Source organism: Protopterus annectens, chromosome 1.part1, assembly GCF_019279795.1.
Source record: "Protopterus annectens isolate FY-2018-M chromosome 1.part1, PAN1.0, whole genome shotgun sequence".
NCBI classification, from domain to species: domain Eukaryota; kingdom Metazoa; phylum Chordata; order Ceratodontiformes; family Protopteridae; genus Protopterus; species Protopterus annectens.
Window position 1 is genome coordinate 534,403,271 of NC_056726.1, and position 17,979 is coordinate 534,421,249.

General features: G+C 45.4%; 1 protein-coding gene across 2 annotated transcripts in view; it reads left to right on the plus strand.

Moving 5' to 3' along the window:
• Positions 1–17,979, plus strand: part of ST13 (ST13 Hsp70 interacting protein) — a 1,818,146-nt gene that overhangs the window by 1,444,604 nt on the left and 355,563 nt on the right. For both annotated transcript variants that reach the window (XM_044076553.1, XM_044076561.1), the window contains exon 10: positions 13,903–13,948. In XM_044076553.1, the coding sequence (XP_043932488.1) occupies positions 13,903–13,948 (46 nt within the window). The remainder of the gene's footprint in view (positions 1–13,902; positions 13,949–17,979) is intronic.

A 17,979-nucleotide genomic window follows, 5' to 3' on the forward strand; every position in this document is an offset into this window, starting at 1 on the left:
GCAACCAACGTAGGACCCAAGACTTTGTTAATCGGGCCGACTGAGGGCAACCTGCCAGCAGATTACCCAAATGTAATGACTGCAACAGTGAATACAGTCTAACATCTACATGTATGCTAAGTGTAAACAGCTGTACTTTTTTAACCCAGAAAGTTGAAAGGGATAGAAATCCGAGCAAAATGGCTAATGCAATTACAATTTCAGATCTGGAAACCACTCCTCTAGTGTTAGGCAGTGCAATGCTCACCACTCTCACTGGTAAGCAGTAGGACTTCCCTCTACCACAGCAAGGTCTGGATAGCTCTGAACACAGAAAATAAAGTCCTGAAAACAGCAAAGCCTGGGATCTGATATTGTTCATCCTCGTTCATTCCTTACATGTGGGTATCTGTTTCAACCTCTGAACTGAGCCGCCATTTTCCAAGCTCACGTCGGCTACAAACTCTCGAGCTAAACTCTTACGCATAATCCCCCTCTCCCTGTTACCTCAGATTTCATTTGCCGCATTGCCATTCGGTCGTGTCAAGCTGCTTCTCTTGAGCTAAGTATAGGTATTTGTTGTCAGACTAGTCATATATATAACTTTTTCTGTCAGAAAAGTTTCTATTTTGTTGTCTCAACCTATCGCATTTAGCGACCATATTTTCCTTGAGTTTTTTTCTTTTTACTCTACACCTTTTACCGCGAGGTATTTCTCCCTTACCATCATTGGTAATATCTTCCTTTCTTCATACCTTCGGGTATTCTTTTATACCATTGCTGGTACCCTTTCTACTGTCCCCTTTTTCTATCATGGCAGATAAGAAAGGTAGTCTGGGATTTAAAAGGTGTTCTGATTGTGGACACATTACCTACATCAGATGTACACACTGTACGTTTATTGCTTGGGGGTGTCCCACTTATCTGTTGACCCGCCCTGTACTATTTGTAAAAAGTTTTCTAACCTTGTTGGAAGGAAAAAATAAGTTGTTGCTCAAGGGACTTCTCAAATCTCCTTTTCAGAGGCTGTTTCTGGGTCCGAGACTTCAGCACCTCCTACAGCCCATAAGAAAATTTTGGATGATCCTACTAAGGCCAAGTATTTGCCTTCGTTCTCGGCTGGGGCCTCCTGCCAACCAAGACCTAAAGAGGCTGAAGTTTCTGCTTTGGAGCTCACTCTGTCAGCCTCGGTGCTTTTGGTGCCTAGACCTTCGGCACCATCAGTGATCTCTGCTTCGTCTTCTCCTGTAGTCTTTACTATATCGGCAGCTGTTACGACTACTGCATCTGCACCAACCGTTCAGTCTGTGCAGACCTTGACCACGTCGGCTCCCGACATCTTACTCTGAACTGACGCCTCAGTTATTGGCTCCAATTTTGTTGGTTCCAGCTTCGATACCAGCAACCACTTCTGCACCGATCCTTGTGTCAGTGCAGACCGTGACCTCAGCACCAATAATTACCTCAGTGCAGACACCCGTAGTCCAGTCTCTCTGCCCTGTTCTCTGTCCGAACTGGTGAGGTGGGCACCAAGCTTGTCTCTTCTGTGGACAGACCTGTTTCTCCCTCAGTCTCCATGAGGTCCACTAGAAGCCTTTCCGAACACGACGTGTTGCGTCTTGTGGATAAAGTGCTTCTGGCCAGAAGTATCCCGCCCCCCCATTACCTGTCTTTCCTTGAGAGGTGATCACCCATCTCCAAAGACCCCTTCTTATTCTCCTTCGTTGACTTTGAAGTCCATTGATATAGTACAGTCTTCTCCCTCTGTGGTTCCCTTTATGGATCTCACTAATGAACAGCAGTTGCCTTCGTGGCAGGAGAGTTTTGCTACCACCCAGGATGACTGTTGACACACATAATTTCCACAGCCATGTGGGACTCAGAGTCAGCAGGCTGAGCCACTTAGGGGGGTGTCCCCTGTCCTGGACACTCACCCCTCTTCAGGTGGACCAGCCTTTCAACTGATGAAGAAGGCTCTGGCTTCTGCTGGCGATACTTTGCTGTCTATCCCCCCGCCCTCCTCTGGTGCACTGTTTTCACAAGTCGCACCTAGCAGACACCGGGTGCAAGGGCCTCAGGAGATTTTCACACAGAAAAAAAACCCTTTTCCGCTGTCTTCCCCAGCTTCTCCCTCTGAGGAAGTCCACCGGAAAAGTTTGTGTAAGAGGAAGCACATGGACTCCACAGAGGAGTCCCTCACTGAAGACAGACTTTGAGGGGGAAAGATCCCTTCGGTCGCCCTCTGAGGTATCTTTTGGTGATATCCTCGAATTCCTTAAACAGAGAGGTAACTGGCAGCCCTCTAATCCGACCTCTGAGGAGTCTGTGTTCCTGCAGGTTTTTCGCTCCCGGCCCCCTACCTCCTGGGTTACTCCACCTGCCGATGAACTTGTCAGGCTCATTGTGCAGCGTGCGTGGAAGACTCTTGACACTGTCGAGGTTATTCCCCGGAGGCCAGATAAGATTTTTTCCCCCTCCTGCTACAGATCCCCATTGGTTTAAAGGTCTTCCTTTGGATGCTCTGGTGGTGGCGGTCGCAACAAAAAAGAATCTGGCGGAAGAAGAAAGCCAGACTGTCCATCAGCCTAACAGAGTCCCGGGCTTTGGACAGGATAGGGAAGCGCACCTTTGCATCAGCGACCTTTACTATCAGGTCCCTGAATTATACGGCACACTTTACTAGGCTTCAAAGGGATCTGATTTCCGAGCTCTCTGAAACCTTGGCCGGTGCTGTCTGATGAGGTATGTGACAAAGTGGCCTCTCAGCTGGCCACCATTGAGTCAATATCTAACTCCTCTATGCGACTGATATCTCGCGCATCAGAAGGAACAGATAGCGTGGCGGGTTCAACTGTGGTCTTGAGACGACAAGCCTGGATGCGCTTGTGCAATTTTGCGGAACCCTTTAAGGCTTCCTTCCTTAATGCTCCCATTGAGGCCTCTTCGTTGTTTGGACCCAAAATTAAAAGCACACTGGCCAGATGTGAACAGGACAGTAAGACCCTTTCTGCCTTGGGTGTCGGTTATTCTTCCCCTCAACGTGCTTTCTCCCGAAACCAAAAGAGTGGGAAGATATTGTTCAAGAAATCTCAGGGTCCTTTCCGTGGCACACAGGTCGAGTTCTCCCCTAGAGGCAGAGGGGGAAACTCACAGGGAATACGCTCCTTTCGGGGCAGAGGGGTTCCACGTAACCAGGGTTCCAGGGACTCTTTCCCAGGCCAATCCTACCAGCACTCCTGAAAAGCGGCCCAACTCCTTTCCTCTGGAGGTGGTTGGGGGTCGTTTCTCCTTGTACCCTTCTGTCTGGCTGACCATCACCACCGATTCTTGCGTACAAAGGATTTATAACCAGAGGTTATCATATCCCCTTCGATCTTTGTCCTGTCCCTTCAAAAAACCTTCCCGACGTTCCACCCAGTCAAAGGGAAGAAGCAGCACTAGAGATAGAAAAGCTGCTAAGAAAGAGAGTCATCCAAATAGTCCCTCCAGACCAGATATGATCCGGATTCTACTAGACTATTTTTGGTGCCAAAGAAAAACGCAGATTGGAGACCAATTTTGGATCAGTGTATTAAACGAGTTTGAGAGAGTACAAAATTCCGGATGGTCACAATACAGTCTATCCCCTGCTTTTGGAAAAAGACGATTGGATGTGCTCGATAGATCTTAAAAGATGTGTACTACCACATAAAAGTGGACAGGCCATCAAGAAGATTTCTGCGCTTCCGTGCAGGAGCCAGTCACCTCCAGTTCAGAGTACTGCCCTTTAGACTCTCTACAGCCCCCAGAGAGTTCACAAAGTGCATGGCAATCGTCACAGCTCACTTGCGACTACAAAGATTCCAGGTGTTTCCATACCTAGATGACTGGCTCATTTCCTCCCCCACCAAATATCTACTGGAAAGACACCCTGGCATACTCTCTCCTCGCTGTACAAAGGCTAAGCATAACCATAAACTGGCAAAAATCCAATCTCACCCCATCTCAGTCCACAGAATTCATAGGGGTTATCTTTGATACAAAGAACTGCAAAGATGCCATTCTAGAGCACAGAATTATAAGGATAAAGCAACAACTGATCCCAATCCTTTCAAGGGAGAAATCCACAGCTCACTCTGTCCTACTACTGTTGGCTTCCCTGGCAACCTCCATGACCATTGTCCCCATGACCAGGTTTCATATGAGGCTTCTACAATGGCTGCTGCTCACCCAGTGGTATCCTTTTAACATCCTCTTTCAGCCAAGATTCGAGTAACTCACAGGTGCAAACAGGATTTAAATTGGTAGATGACACGCAATCCGTCACAATGGTCTCGCCCCTTCTCCTTCCAGCAACCCAAGGCCACAGTGACCACGGATGCCTCCTTGATGGGGTGGGGGGGCTATGTCAGGGGCAGACAGTCCAAGGCACTTTGTCTGAATTGGAGGCCCAACTGCATATAAATGTTCTAGAGCTGAGGGCAGTGCTTCTTGTGTTGCAAGCATTCCATCCCCTGCTGCCGTCTGGGATGATTACGATTCAGACAGACAACATGGCGGTGGTCTGGTACATCAACAAACAAGGTGGAACCAAATCATACCCCCTTTGTCAAGAGGCCATGAGGATATGGCAATGGGCGACTGTTACCAACCATTTTCTTCTAGCAACGCACATTCCCGGGAGTTTCAACGTGATAGCAGACAGATTCGAGTGCATTCTACAACCTCACGAGTGGTCCCTGACTCTCTTGATAGTGGCGGAGATCTTCCACCGCTGGGGCCGTCCTTGCTGCGACCTCTTTGCATCCCCGACCAACTACAAATGCAGCAACTACTTTGTCCTGATTCCCTCTCCGGGGCAGTCACCCCGGGACGCTGTAGTCCACGATTGGCCCTCGGGTCTTCTTTTTGCATTCATACCTTTTCCCCTCATTCCTCAGTTTCTGAAGAAAGCCCGTCTGTTGAAGAGCAAGGTAAATCTCATAGCACCATATTGGCCTTGTCAGATTCGGTTCCCCTTCCTTTGGCCTCACCTACTAGATCGACCATGGATTCTCCATCCAACCCCGGAGTTGAGCTCACATCGCAGAACCTGATTTCATCCCAACTTGGACAGCCTGAAGCTCACAGCTTGGCTACTCCAATTCCCTTGATTGCCAGGCAGAATGAACTTTCTTTACCAGTACGTGGCATTCTCATTGCATCTGATAAGTCTTCCACTAGAATTAAGTGGAAAAGATTTACCTGTTGGCTGAAAGAAAAAAACAGTAGATCCCTTCTCAGCACCAGTGTTGATAATACCTAGAGTAACTGGCCGACCTTTTTCAATCGGGTCTATCGGCCTCTACCATTAGAGTTCATTTGGCCGCAATATCTAATTTTCATGAGGGTGTCAGACTCCTCTCTTATGTCACACAAATTGTACAAGACCTTCATAAAAGGTGTGAATCATCTGAAGCCACCTTTTAGAGAAACTATTCAACCATGGGATCTGTCATTAGTTCTACAAGCTCTGACAATGCCACCCTTCGAACCAGCCTCTTCTTGCGACCTCAAGTATTTGTCATGGAAGCCTTGTTTTTGGTCACCATTACTTCTGCCAGATGCATCTCTGAGCTTCAAGCTTTATGCATCAAGAGTCCATACTTGATTTTTCATTGAGATAGTGTCTTTGAAAACTAATCCTTCATTTCTGCCAAAAGTGATCTCTGAAATGTCCATTAATCAAACCATTGAGTTGCCAGTTTTCTTTCCCAGTCACTCAGAGAAGAGCATTGCCTACATAACCTAGATAGTCACAGGCAAATCTGTTTATACTTAAACAAGACTACGTCTTCTCGTAAATCTGACCAGTTATTTTTGGCTTATTCTGGACCTAGATTAGGATCTGCCGTTGCTAAGGTCACATTAGCTAGATGGTTGAAAGACTGTGCGACCTTCATTTATACACAATGTAATATTCCGTTGCCTACTACCACGAAGGCTCATTCGACAAGGTCGGTGGCAACTTCTGCTGCCTTCCATGCTAGAGCTTCTTTACATGACATCTGTGCAGCTGCAACTTGGGCTACGCCTCATACCTTCAATCATTACAAATTGGATTTGGACTCCAGGGGAAGAGCATCTTTTGGTTCTATGATGCGTAGGAATGTCCTTCCATGAGGGCCTCCCATTAATAGAGGTAGCTGGGGACTCTGTCCCATATATAAGGAATGAACAAGGATTAACAATATCAGATAAAGAAGTTGTCTTACCATAACGTTCCATCTGTATTGTTGATCCTCGTTTAGTCATTACGACCCTCCCTCCTTCCCCCTCCTGTGGCTTCTAGTGGATCTCGCCATCCGGTTCTCTTAGGTCATTTGACCAGAGGTAGCCTCTACCTTCTTTTGACTTGCAAACTCAATCTGAGGTAACAGGGAGAAGGGGGGGTTATGGGTAAGAGTTTAGCTCCAGAGTTTGTAGCTGAAGCGAGCTTAGAAAATGGCTGGCTCGGTTCCGAGGTCGGAACTGATACCCATATGTAATGACTGAACGAGGGTCAACAATACAGATGGAACGTTATGGTAAGACAACTTCTTTATCTGGACTATACTAGCTAGGAAAGGCGGGAAACGAGCAAACAAGATTGTATTTGTTTTTGTTAAAACAGACTAAACAATGCAGTAATACTGTAAATACAGAAAAGGCTAATGCACGTAAGTGTGTAGCCCTAAACAGTAAATTGTACAGTTGCAATTAAAACACTACAAAATTAGGAATTTTAAACTTTTTGAATGAAGCAAGGCAAGTGCACAACTGAAAAACGATTTGAGGCAGTAATACAGTAGAAATAATTAGCTAGTCTACATATACAGAAAAGCAGCTAAAACACACTAAAACAATTCAGATGCAGTGCAACCTAGAGCACTTGAGTTTTAGCAATATTAAGGCAAATACAGTTTTAATAAATGCACTAAAATATACTGTATATTTCCTAAATGTTTGAGAAGCATAGTCGAAACGCAAAGCAATTCGGGCATTTTTTTTTTTTTTTGTAAAAGGGAGAAAGGAGTAACAGAATGAAAGAAACTAAGTGGGTTGGCCTTCTCAGATGTTCTCTCTGTATTGGGTAGAATGAGCTAATGCCACTAGACTGGGAGGAGTGTCCCAGGTCAAATTTACAGTAGGGGCAGGCAACTAAAAAGCCACCAAGTATAACAGCAAGACACCAACAGGGAGGAAGGGTGGGGAACAATACTAAAGCTAGTAGCCTACACTCTTTTAGACAGTAAACACTAAATGTTTATCACAGCAGTGAGCCACAAAATGAAAGTTTTTAAACCGATAAAGGAGCAAGGAGACTAAGCAAAAAGGAAGAGTTTGCTACTAAGCTAGGTTATAATTCTGTGGGACTACACGCCTTAAAATCTCCTTATATCAGTTCTTTTGCAAGATTTTCTGTGATAGGCATGCTTAGCTGATCTTAGAAAATTTACTGGAAGATGTGAAGGCCCAGGTTTTGTATGTTTCCTTTAGAAGAATTTGTGCGCTTCATGTGCAAGTGCCAGGTTAGCTCCCTTTTGGGCCATTTTAAGCCTTGCCAGGTTTTCCTTTTGATGCTTAATCTATCTTGTTCGGTGTTAGGTTGGCCTTGCTCATCCCATGGTTGATATAGATTCATAGGTAAAAATGTTCTCCCCTAGATTCAGCCCCCAAACCACTACTTCAGAGGGTAGCACCTGAACCAGTGGTCTAAAAAAGGAGAGTAAATAATACAACCCCAGATATGACTCAAATCAAAAAGACCTGGCTTAGGAGGTAAATCCCAAACCCATTAATCCACTGGGACATGAGTAGTGTGCCTTGTGCCTTAAAGGCACTAAGAAGGATTCCAATCATCTTGGTATTGGTTACTGAAGCCCTGCACCCCCCCCCCAAAAAAATTTTTTTGGAAAAGTGCTCAAAAGAAATTGAATACCAGGATTTCAAGTTTTTGAAGGCTCCTTTGAATCCAGAACATCTGGCCTGGCAAGACAATTTTTTGCATTCTTTGACCCAGGCCTCTGCTTTGACCAAGGCTCTTGACATTGCCCTATCTGAAGGACACCATGTGCTTGGGGGATGATAGCATGTCATCCCAACTTGAATGCCTCCAATAGTCTCTATCCAGAGGCCTCTGAAAATATATACAAGTCTGTGTTCATATTACTTTGTATCCAAGCATTAGAGTGGTATTCCGTCAGTGTTTGCTCACAAGGATGTCACAACTCAGTGATGAGGTATCTGATGCCCACCTGTATCCCAAGGCTCCTAATGTAATCTTTACCCCTAAGGCCATGGTCAAAAGGTGCAGGCAGAAGTGAGCTTCTGCCAGTTTGCTACACCACGAGCTACAAGGACCCTCAGCTTGATGTTTTGTGTTTCACTGTTGCAGTCATCACATTTGGGTTATCTGCTTGCAGTAGCCCTCAGTCGGCCCAATTATCAAAGTCTTGGGTCATGCGTCTGTTGCTGTCTCATCTTCCATGACGTCAGGTAGTCAGGGATATAAAGCATGCAGTCGATGTCATTGCATCAGTCTTTCTTTCCGTGTGGTGCCAAAGCAGAAGCAGTTTGCAAGTGGGAATGGAATACTGCACTCATTGGATGTGCACAGACAACTTAGATTTTACTTGGATAGGACTAAACCTTTCAGAAAATAACAGTTGCTGGTTGCATTTGCTGCAGGGGCAGAGGGGAAGGCTATTTCAAAGCAAACCATTTCTAAGTGGATAGGCCACTGCATTCATTTCTGCTGTAAGCACCATGGAAAACCTACCCCACAGGGGATTAGACCACATTCAACCAGGGCTGCATCTACCTCTGCAGCCTTTCGCAGAGGTGTCCCTACCAGGGACATCCTAGAAGCTGCTACCTGGAGTTCTGTACATACCTTCAAGCATTACCACTTGTCAATTTTTTCTAAATCCAGAGCTGGTTTTGCCACTGCAGTCTTGCAGGGCCTTCTAGCTGGCCCTAATGCTATCTAATTTCCTCCTCCCATCCTTAGCTTTGGGAATATACCCAAATGTGATGACTGCAACAGTGAAACAAGAACATAGTGCAGTTGTGTACACTTACCATAAATGTAGATTTTCGAGTGTATTCACTGTTGCAGTCCTGGTTACCCTCCCTCCAGCCCCCTGACTTCTATTGTCTATACCTCCATTCTTGTCTACTATGCTTAAAGCTTTTTGGTTTATTTGCTTTTTTGTTGGAGGTGTAACCTTGTATGTAATTGCTTCCCATTATGGGGGCACCTGACATCTGGGGCAAGAAAAACTGATGTAATGGCGTCGGCTGCATGCTTTATACCCTGACTACCTAATGTCATGGAAGATGAGACCGCAACCAATGCAGGACCCAAGACTTTGATAATCAGGCCGGCTGAGGGCTACTGCAAGCAGATAACCCAAATGTGATGACTGCAACAGTGAATACTCAAACATCTGCATTTATGGTAATTGTACACAACTGTACTTCTCTTCCTAGGCTGTATCCTAGGATGTTATGGTTTCCTGAAGACGCTCCCAGTTTTCACTCAGCACTCAGTAGTGCTGGGGTCTTTCCTTAAAAGAGCCCCCCTCCTCCCAGAATGTTTCTGGCTCTGTGAATAATGAACAGGCCTATGCTTCTCATGTGTCTGTCCTCTTTGCATGTGAATCTCAAAGAGTGGAGGATTCCTTCAAATGAGGCTGAATTTTCTTGGTCCAGGTTAGATGTAGACATAGCTCTCACCTTTCTATTTCCAAAATGAGGGACACTAGCCCTTGTAATGTGGAACAAATGAGCAAAATGTGGAACGCATACTAACAGCTTACTAACAACTTCAAGTAGGAAGTTCATATGATAATATGCTGGTTTTACTCATAAAAAAGCTATTTTAATGAATTAATATGATTCTTTTCTATTTACCATGGATATCCGTTGAAAAATTCCTAACATTGAACATGTGACAAAGCCTTTCAGTGTGGAACTTTGAGGAAAATGAACATTTTAAGACCCCAAATGAGGTACGTTCCTTGTAATGAGGTGCACCTGAAAGGTATGTGTAGAGATCTTCTGAGCCTAGGTGTGTGTTCTGTTGCAGCCTTGGAGGATGCCTTTTTAGATGCATCCTTAGAGCCAGGCTCTTAGCTCCTTAATACTGGTGAGACAGACCCTTTTGAGTGGGATGGTGGCCTAAAACTGAAAGCCCTATTGTCCCACCTGTGGTGCCTATTGATTTTTCTTAAGGGGATAGTTGTGGCCCCACCCAAGCTTCCCAATAAATTCTTAAACACAGTTCTAAGGGGGGGGGGACTGAACTTTTGCTGTCCTGACATTCAGAGCCCCTAATTGCTAAACTCACATTCTAAAATACCTGCAGCTGTCCTACCTCAATTAAAGGAAAAGGCTGAGGGAATGGAGGACAAAACCATGAGTGCGAAATCTATGCAGTTTCTGTTCTTAGGTGGCCAAGCTCTTCAGTTATGGGTATGATAGTGTAGATGCATCATGCAGATCAGCTTTTACATTGTCAGTCTAAAGAAGGCATACTTGGCTTGAAAGCACAGCTCATGCCAGACCATTGAAGAGGGAGCAGAAAAGGTATTTAATTTATTTAAAACCGGAAGACAAGCAGTTAGGTGATCTGTAAAAGTTTTCACTCCGTGCTCCAAAGTACATCAGAAATACACTACAATAAGCTGGCCTTTCTACCAGAAGCAAGACTAAGGAAAGCAACAGAAGGCTAAAAAAGGCCACTATAAGAAGACAGAAAATCAAAATGGAAGGCCTAGTGGCCTTCAGGGCTGAGACCAAGAAAAGGAATAGCCAAGTCACCTGTTTATGCTGGTCCCTCCAAGCTCATCCATCATAAAGAACAGGGAGTTTAGGCCTCTTTGTACAACAGTGGAGTGAAATCACTCCAGGCAGATGGGTGCTTGAGATTAAGGCAGTGAGTACAGGCCATAATTAAGACCACACTTCTTGGGTGTTACTGTGGTCCTCTGGGACCAAATAATCTTACCACTAATACAGGACTGTACTGTTGCAAGAAACCATAGAGAAAATAGCAGAAGCAGGAACAAGCTTTTACTCCGGACTACTACTAGCTTCAAGAAGAGAGGGAACATGGAGACCCATCTTGAACCTTTCAAGGCTAAACAATTTTCTGAAAATACTAACCTTCCAGATCCTTCTCCTTCTCTTCTGTCAAGCTTAGATGGTCACCTTGTAGTAAAGGATGCATGCCTGCATACACCAATAATCCTGAGTGGTTTGACAGTTTCTCAAATTTGAAGCAGGGTGTTAAACAGTTTGAATTCTTGCTTTGAAGTTTACGTACTGCACCTTTGGTGTTCAGAGTCCCTGATTCTGGTAATGTTTTGCAGAACCCAAGGGCATTGCATTCCTTTACCTGGATGACTGTCATTCAGGCTGCAGATCTAGATGAGATTCAGAAGGCTCTACATTTCACACTCTGATTTGTTTTATAGATTCATAGGTAGGTACTAGGCTGTTGGCCCTAGGGCCTATATAAGCCTAGCCAAACTGTACCCTGGCTTTTGCTTAGCCAGTAACTTAGCCTCGCTAAATTTTCCAGAATATTATCTCAAAACCCAGCAAACAAGACCTCTTCTTAGGCCTATTACTGGATACACAGCATCAAATGGCCTTCCTCTTCTCAGATTGTGCTGTTCCTATCAAACTGCTTCAGTTCAATAACCCAGCAGAAACAAATTACAGAAAGCAAATATCTGTTAGTGCTGGGCTATATATGTTCTATTTTCACAATACCCCTGGTAAAGCTGCACACAAGCAAGGTGCAGTGGTATGTGAGGAACAGACTGGCAACACACCTGTGTCCCTACAGTACCTCATACCGTTGTCCTCCATTAATAGTGTTCTGTTGATGGATCCAGCAAGTACCCCCCCCCCTTAATATGGGGTTGCCTTTCAAGACTGGATGTTCAGATGCTTGAGACTCTTCTCTCACAACCTGCGCAGCTCTGTCAGGACAGGTGGAGGTCCATGAAAAGTAGTGGTTGATTGCTTTTGTGAGCACATCTTTTGTAAATATGGAAAAGTCATTTTACGGCATACTGTCTTATGTGCTATTGAGGTGCCATAGCATTACGCAGTCTGAGTACTGTTGTGTGCCGTTCAGTCCCTTTGAAGAGTGTGAGTTGTCTACATTGTCACAATCAAGTCAGAAGCATTTAGGTAGGGTGTAGAACTGTGGCAAGGGTGTGTCTTGTCCTTCCCTCTTGTTTGGTGTTTACAGGATATTAAGGACAACTTTAGTCTGTATTGCATACATTTTGAGGATTGTGAGGGCTGTATCTTGTGTCTACAGGTGTTTTCTTAACACAGGAATGGCTTGCTACAGAGCATGAAACGATTTTACAAAAGTCAGTATTTCGTAAGTGGCAGTCATGGCTGTGTCTGGAAATCGACGTTTACTTTTCAGACTTTATGGTTGTATGTCAAATAAGAGTAGATTGCTGTTGAGTAAGTGCAGAGTAGCTACCTTAAGTGAGGGAGTTTCTTTGTCTTGTTCACCAGTGATAATAGAAGGGGTAGGAAGATTGACAAGCAGATGGGTGCAGTGGTGACATTACAGCAGGTACTGCATCAGACTGGGAGTGGTAAAATGTGAACAGATTCATAGGATGAAGCACTCAGCTAGTCAGTCTAGAACTTTGGGTACTGACCAAAGTGAAGTGAGGTCACTGCAGGCAGTAGAAATGAGGTTATCACACAGTAGCCAAACTCATTCTCTTTGCGCAGCATAGTAGTGCATAATTATTTCTGAATAATAACCACTGCATTTATGGACTGAGAGACTTCTGTTTAGGTAGTTTAGGCATCTGGTGGGTTGGCATAACAGATGAGGTTTTTACCTCACAGCACCAAGGTATAGGATTTGATGCTCATCTTTGAGGGGAAAATTGGCTAAGCTTTAAATGGCTATCAGGGGCAGCTTTCCTAGTATTTCACTGTGAACCTAGTGAGGATGGCTCCTGGGTAGCTCCTTCTTATTAGAGGTATATCAGGCATTGGCTCACTAGGAAGAGGCCCCATAACAGATCCTGCTCTCGTTTGTGAAACTAAACAGAGCAGGGTACCATTTCACATCAAAATAAAGCAATGTGTGCATCATTGTGTTCTGATAACATTGCAGAATTCGTAAGTGTTGCTAGTAGTACCTCGTTTTGAAGTACGTACATTTCACTGTGTAGCACAGTTAATGACACTCAGACAGCAGTGTGAAAAATTGGATCAAGGTAAGAAGTATATTGCCTCCATTATAAACCTTGTGTGATTCAGTATTTTGAATGCATTGAAGGATTACTATCTTAGTTTGCACTTGTTGCCTCCTTTGTTTCTCATTTTGTTCCAGTACAAACCAGCATTTGGAGTTGGCAAAGACTTTTTTTACTTTTTCATTTTCAGAGAGGAATAGGTAAAGCACAAATGGGCAAGTGGTGTCTTTAAGTTATGTTGTTTGAGGTATATGAAAGTCTTTTAAATAGAAAAGCATACAACAGATTTGCATAAAAATGGGCATGAAAAAGTGTCACTTTTGCTGAAATAGAGCCACATACCCCACTTGATAAGTAACTTTTAGAATAGAACCTGCGGCCATGTGATCATTAGGGTTCAGTCAAATGTCTTCTGAAACCAACTGGAATGACCTGAAAAGGGGGCATACTCCATTTTGTTAATGAAGGTGTAATTGGCAGTATTCTTGTGCCTGCAGAAAGAACAATGTAATCCTAATGTTCTAGGGAGAGTGCTATATTGCTGGGCCATGTAACAAATGCCTTTAAGGTTGACTACATTATGCATTTTCTTTTAGTACAGTACATCAAAAGATTGAATCTTTGCATGCCTATTAGAGTTTTTATTGTTATTAAATACAGTTTTCCTTTGTAGGAGGAAGAGGCCAGGAGACCACAGACAGGAGCTGGTGGATTCCCAGGTGTGTGTATATAAATTATTCCCTTTATTCCTTGATGGTACAGAGACACAGTTTCTCTACTATATACATATTGAGATATGCATAGTTTTCTGTCTGGTACATCATTTTGTATCCGGGTTGCCTCAGTGTACTTACTTTTCAAGACTTAACTCTTGTTACTTAGATTGTTGCATTACATTACATTAAAAACTGGTATAGTTGTCTTATTGGTACATTTCTGGTTGAAAAAGAAGTATGACTTTCATTGGTAGTAGTTAAATGTAAGATCCTTTGCATCTGAAGCCCTCGCCAAAGAGTACAAGTTTCCACCCATAACTTGCCAGCTAACGTCAGAACTTCCCAAAAAGTACATACCCGTGTCCATTTCCACCAGGTGTTGAACTAAACTATACTAGGTGTGCTGTCTGTGCACGGTGGCCACTGGCTGTTATCTGGGTCATTTTTTAGAATAACTGATAAATTTTTGGGGAGAAGGCCCCATGTTTTCTAAGGCCTTTGGTAAACATTACACTGGCTTATAAAACACTTGTGTGTACTTTTGCTGATTTATGGTTTCTTGCATGCACCTTTTATTCCTTGCTACTCATTTCCAGTAGTTGAGAAAGTTGTCCCAGTGTGACCTTTCAAGTGGGTCTTGCCTTTCAATGAGAAAGCATGTAGGTTACTGGGGTTTATTAACCTTGTACTCTGAAGAGTGTGGGTCAGGCTGGGGCCCATTTCACTGTAGCTTGATTAGTATCGGTTTCAGAATTTTTAAGTTTCCATGTATGCCCACAAGTCTCTCAAAGTTTAAGCAGTGTTGGGTAGTCCCCACTTCTGTGAGTGTTGTAATGTTCAAGACCCCTGTCCTCCTCAATAGAGAACACTGTTCATATTGACCCTAGACACCATTGGAGACTTGTAATAAAGCGGGTGCCAGAGTAAGCTTTCCCTCCTTTCAACACTAAGCAAACAAGCATGCAAAACCTAATTGTTTTTCTGTCTTCAGGCAGTTCCTCAAACACCCATGTTACTTATCAAATCTGTGTTACACAAGTCACAGTTCTGTTTCTGTACTGCTGAGCAGGCAAGAACACCAAATCTGAAGTAGTTTACTTCATTTGGTCTTTAACCTGTGGGTTACAGATCCATATCGGATCCTAGCCGGCAACTTCTACTAGCATCAGCTCTGAGCTTCAGACTCCTCCCCTTACCCATAATACCTCCACTGCCTTCCATCCGCAGATCTCATTTGCTGTGAATTGCTTCAGCATCATTTCTCTTGAGCTCCAACTAGTCAGTGGGTAAAATCTTCGTGAGTAGCTAATTTTCTTCTTTTTCTGTCAGTGTTAGTATAGGTCCCCTTTCTCCTCCCCTCGCTTGGTGCATGGAGTTTTAGGTTAGAGTAGTTTGTACTGTGGTGTAGGGTGTAGCTTCCCCTCCCCCCTCAGTGTTTTTTCTGTATATGAGTGTGGTGAGTGTGTGCATTAGAAATTGCCTGATGTTATGTGATCCTATCTCGCCTACATTCTGTACTGATGGGCTCGGAGCCGATCCTCGGCTCCGACTCGGCACGCTATGCAATAGAGCGAAGCCTCTTATTGGCTGAGCTATTTTCTATCCCAGGATTCACCACCACTAATCCCCCAGATCTCGTTTGCCGCTTACAAGCTAGGACGTGGTCTCGAACTTGGCTGAGTTGTGTCTTTTTGAGAGAATTTTTTCTGTCAGAAAATTTCTTTAAAATTAACCAAAAGCTGTTTTAACGGCTATCGCTGTATTTAGCTACTTTATTTGTTAAATTTTTGTGGTAAAAGTTTGTGTTTTCACAGGGAAAGGTTCCCGTTTCAGTTAGAGGGGCCTTCCCCTCGTGCGTTGAGTACTGTTGTGTGTGACTGTTTTTGCTTTTGCTAGGTCAAGCACTCGTTTTAGTTAGAGGGTTCTTGGCCCTCCTTGGTATCTTAGTCTTCTAACTGTTTTGTGGGCCTTTGACTGCCCTTCTTGTTTAAAAAAAAAAAAAAAAAAAAGTTCTTATTCTAAGTTTAGGAATTTTTTCTGTAGTAGCTCTAGGCTAATACGTTGTCATTGTACTATTGCATACCATTGGCATGTCTAAAGAACATAAACCCTCAGGGTTTAAGAAGTGCACACGCTGCAACTATGAGATGTCTATTACTGATGATCACTCCTTATGCGTTTATTGTTTGGGTGCCAAACACCTTCAGGAGTCTTGCAGCGTGTGTCACGCCTTTTCCTCTCGGGTCCTCCAAGAGAGGAAGAATAAATTAATATTAAAAGGGGTTATCAAACCCTCTTTTGAAGAGGCCTTATCTTCCTCTCCTTCTCCGGCTAAGAAAAAGAAGTAGTCGGCTCCGACCAGCCCGTCGGAACCGACCACTAAGAAATCTAGGCAGGCTTCTCCATCGGCTCCACGGACTTCGGAGCCGAGGGCGGAACGGTCTGCCTCGATGCCTCCAGCCTAGACTCCTCTGGTTTCGGAGCCGATGGCTGGGGCTTCGAGAGGCGGGTCACCTTCATCGGCTCCACTGATCTTGGAGCCGATAAGGGTTGCCCGCTCAGACTCTTCCCCGTCGGCGCCGAAGTCCTCTTCGGCACCGAGGGAAATTAGTTTGGGGTCTCCCTCGGCGCCGATAGTGATCGAATCAATTCGGAGCTGGTCCCCTAGCCCTTCGGAGCCGATGGAGAAGTCTACTCGGACCCGTTCGGTCTCCTCCAGGTCTTCCGAGATGTCTGATTCGGACATCGACAGGGTGCATCAAAGACTGTTCCAGTCCCCAGTCTTTCAGAAATTAGTTTCTGCTCCAGCCCAGTCGGCTTCAGAGCCGATGGCCCACTCTGTAGTTGTGATTCCTCCTCCAACAGCTTCGGCACCGTTGGAGCCGGTGCTAGTGGGGCCGATGGAGATTTTCGGGTCGGCTCCGACCCTCACTCCAACCCCGGCCCTTGGGTCGGAGTTCAGTACACGGACCTCTTCGGTCGGGCCCGGGGGGGATGTTTCGGGACCGATGTTTTCAGTTCCGAGCCTCCCTCTCGGTGCGTCGGCTGCGGGGGTTCAGTCTACTGTCGTGACTCCGGGGGTTGGACCTTCCCAGGACTCTGGCGGTCCGGCCTTCAGAGCTATGAGGAGTGCTTTGGCCAAATCATCTTTGGCTACCTCCACGGTATCACCGGCACCTTCCCTAGGCGCGGAGACTGGGTCTTTTGTAGTTCCCCTGTCGCTAGACAGCGGAGCCCCGGGGCCTGAGGTCACCCCCAGTGGGGTTTCCCCTCCTCCTGGGGGTCCCTCTGAAGCGTCTTTGGAGGAACCCCCAAGGAAGAGATCGTGCAAGAGGAAGCACGTCGACTCCCCCGATGAGTCTATCACGTCAGACACTGATCTTGATGATGCGGAGGGGTCCCCCAAGTCGTCCTCGGATGATGTCTCCTTTGCAGACATCCTGTAAGTCCTCAAGCAACGAGGTGGCTGGAATTCCAAACCCCCTTCCGCTGACGAGTCTGTGTTCCTCAAGGCCTTCGGGGCTCATCCCTCCGCCTCCTGGGTGTCTCCGCCCTTTGACGAGCTCCTAGATTTGATTTGTCGAAGGGCGTGGGAACACCCAGACTCTGTGGAACCAGTGCCTGCTCGCCCGAACAAATTCTTGTCTGCACTCCCGGAGAAGGAATTTCTGACTAAAGGTGTGGCTGTAGATGCCCTGGTGGTTGCATCTGCTACCCAACAAGATGTGGCAGAGGCTTCGACGTCCGTCCATCCTCCTAATGAGTCTAGTTGCTTGGACCGGTACGGGAAGCGCACCCTTAGTTCAGCTGCCTTTACTTTAAGGTCCCTGAACTATTTGGCACACTTCACCAGACTGCAGAGGGATCTGGTCAAGGAGCTCTCAGATTCCCTCTCGGGTAACCTACCTGAGCAGCTGGCCCAGACGGTTAGCTCTCAGTTGTCGACCCTGTCATCAGTATCTAACTCGTCCATGAGGCTCATTTCGTATGCAGCCGAGGGGGTGAGTAGAGCAGCGGGTATGGGCATTGCTCTA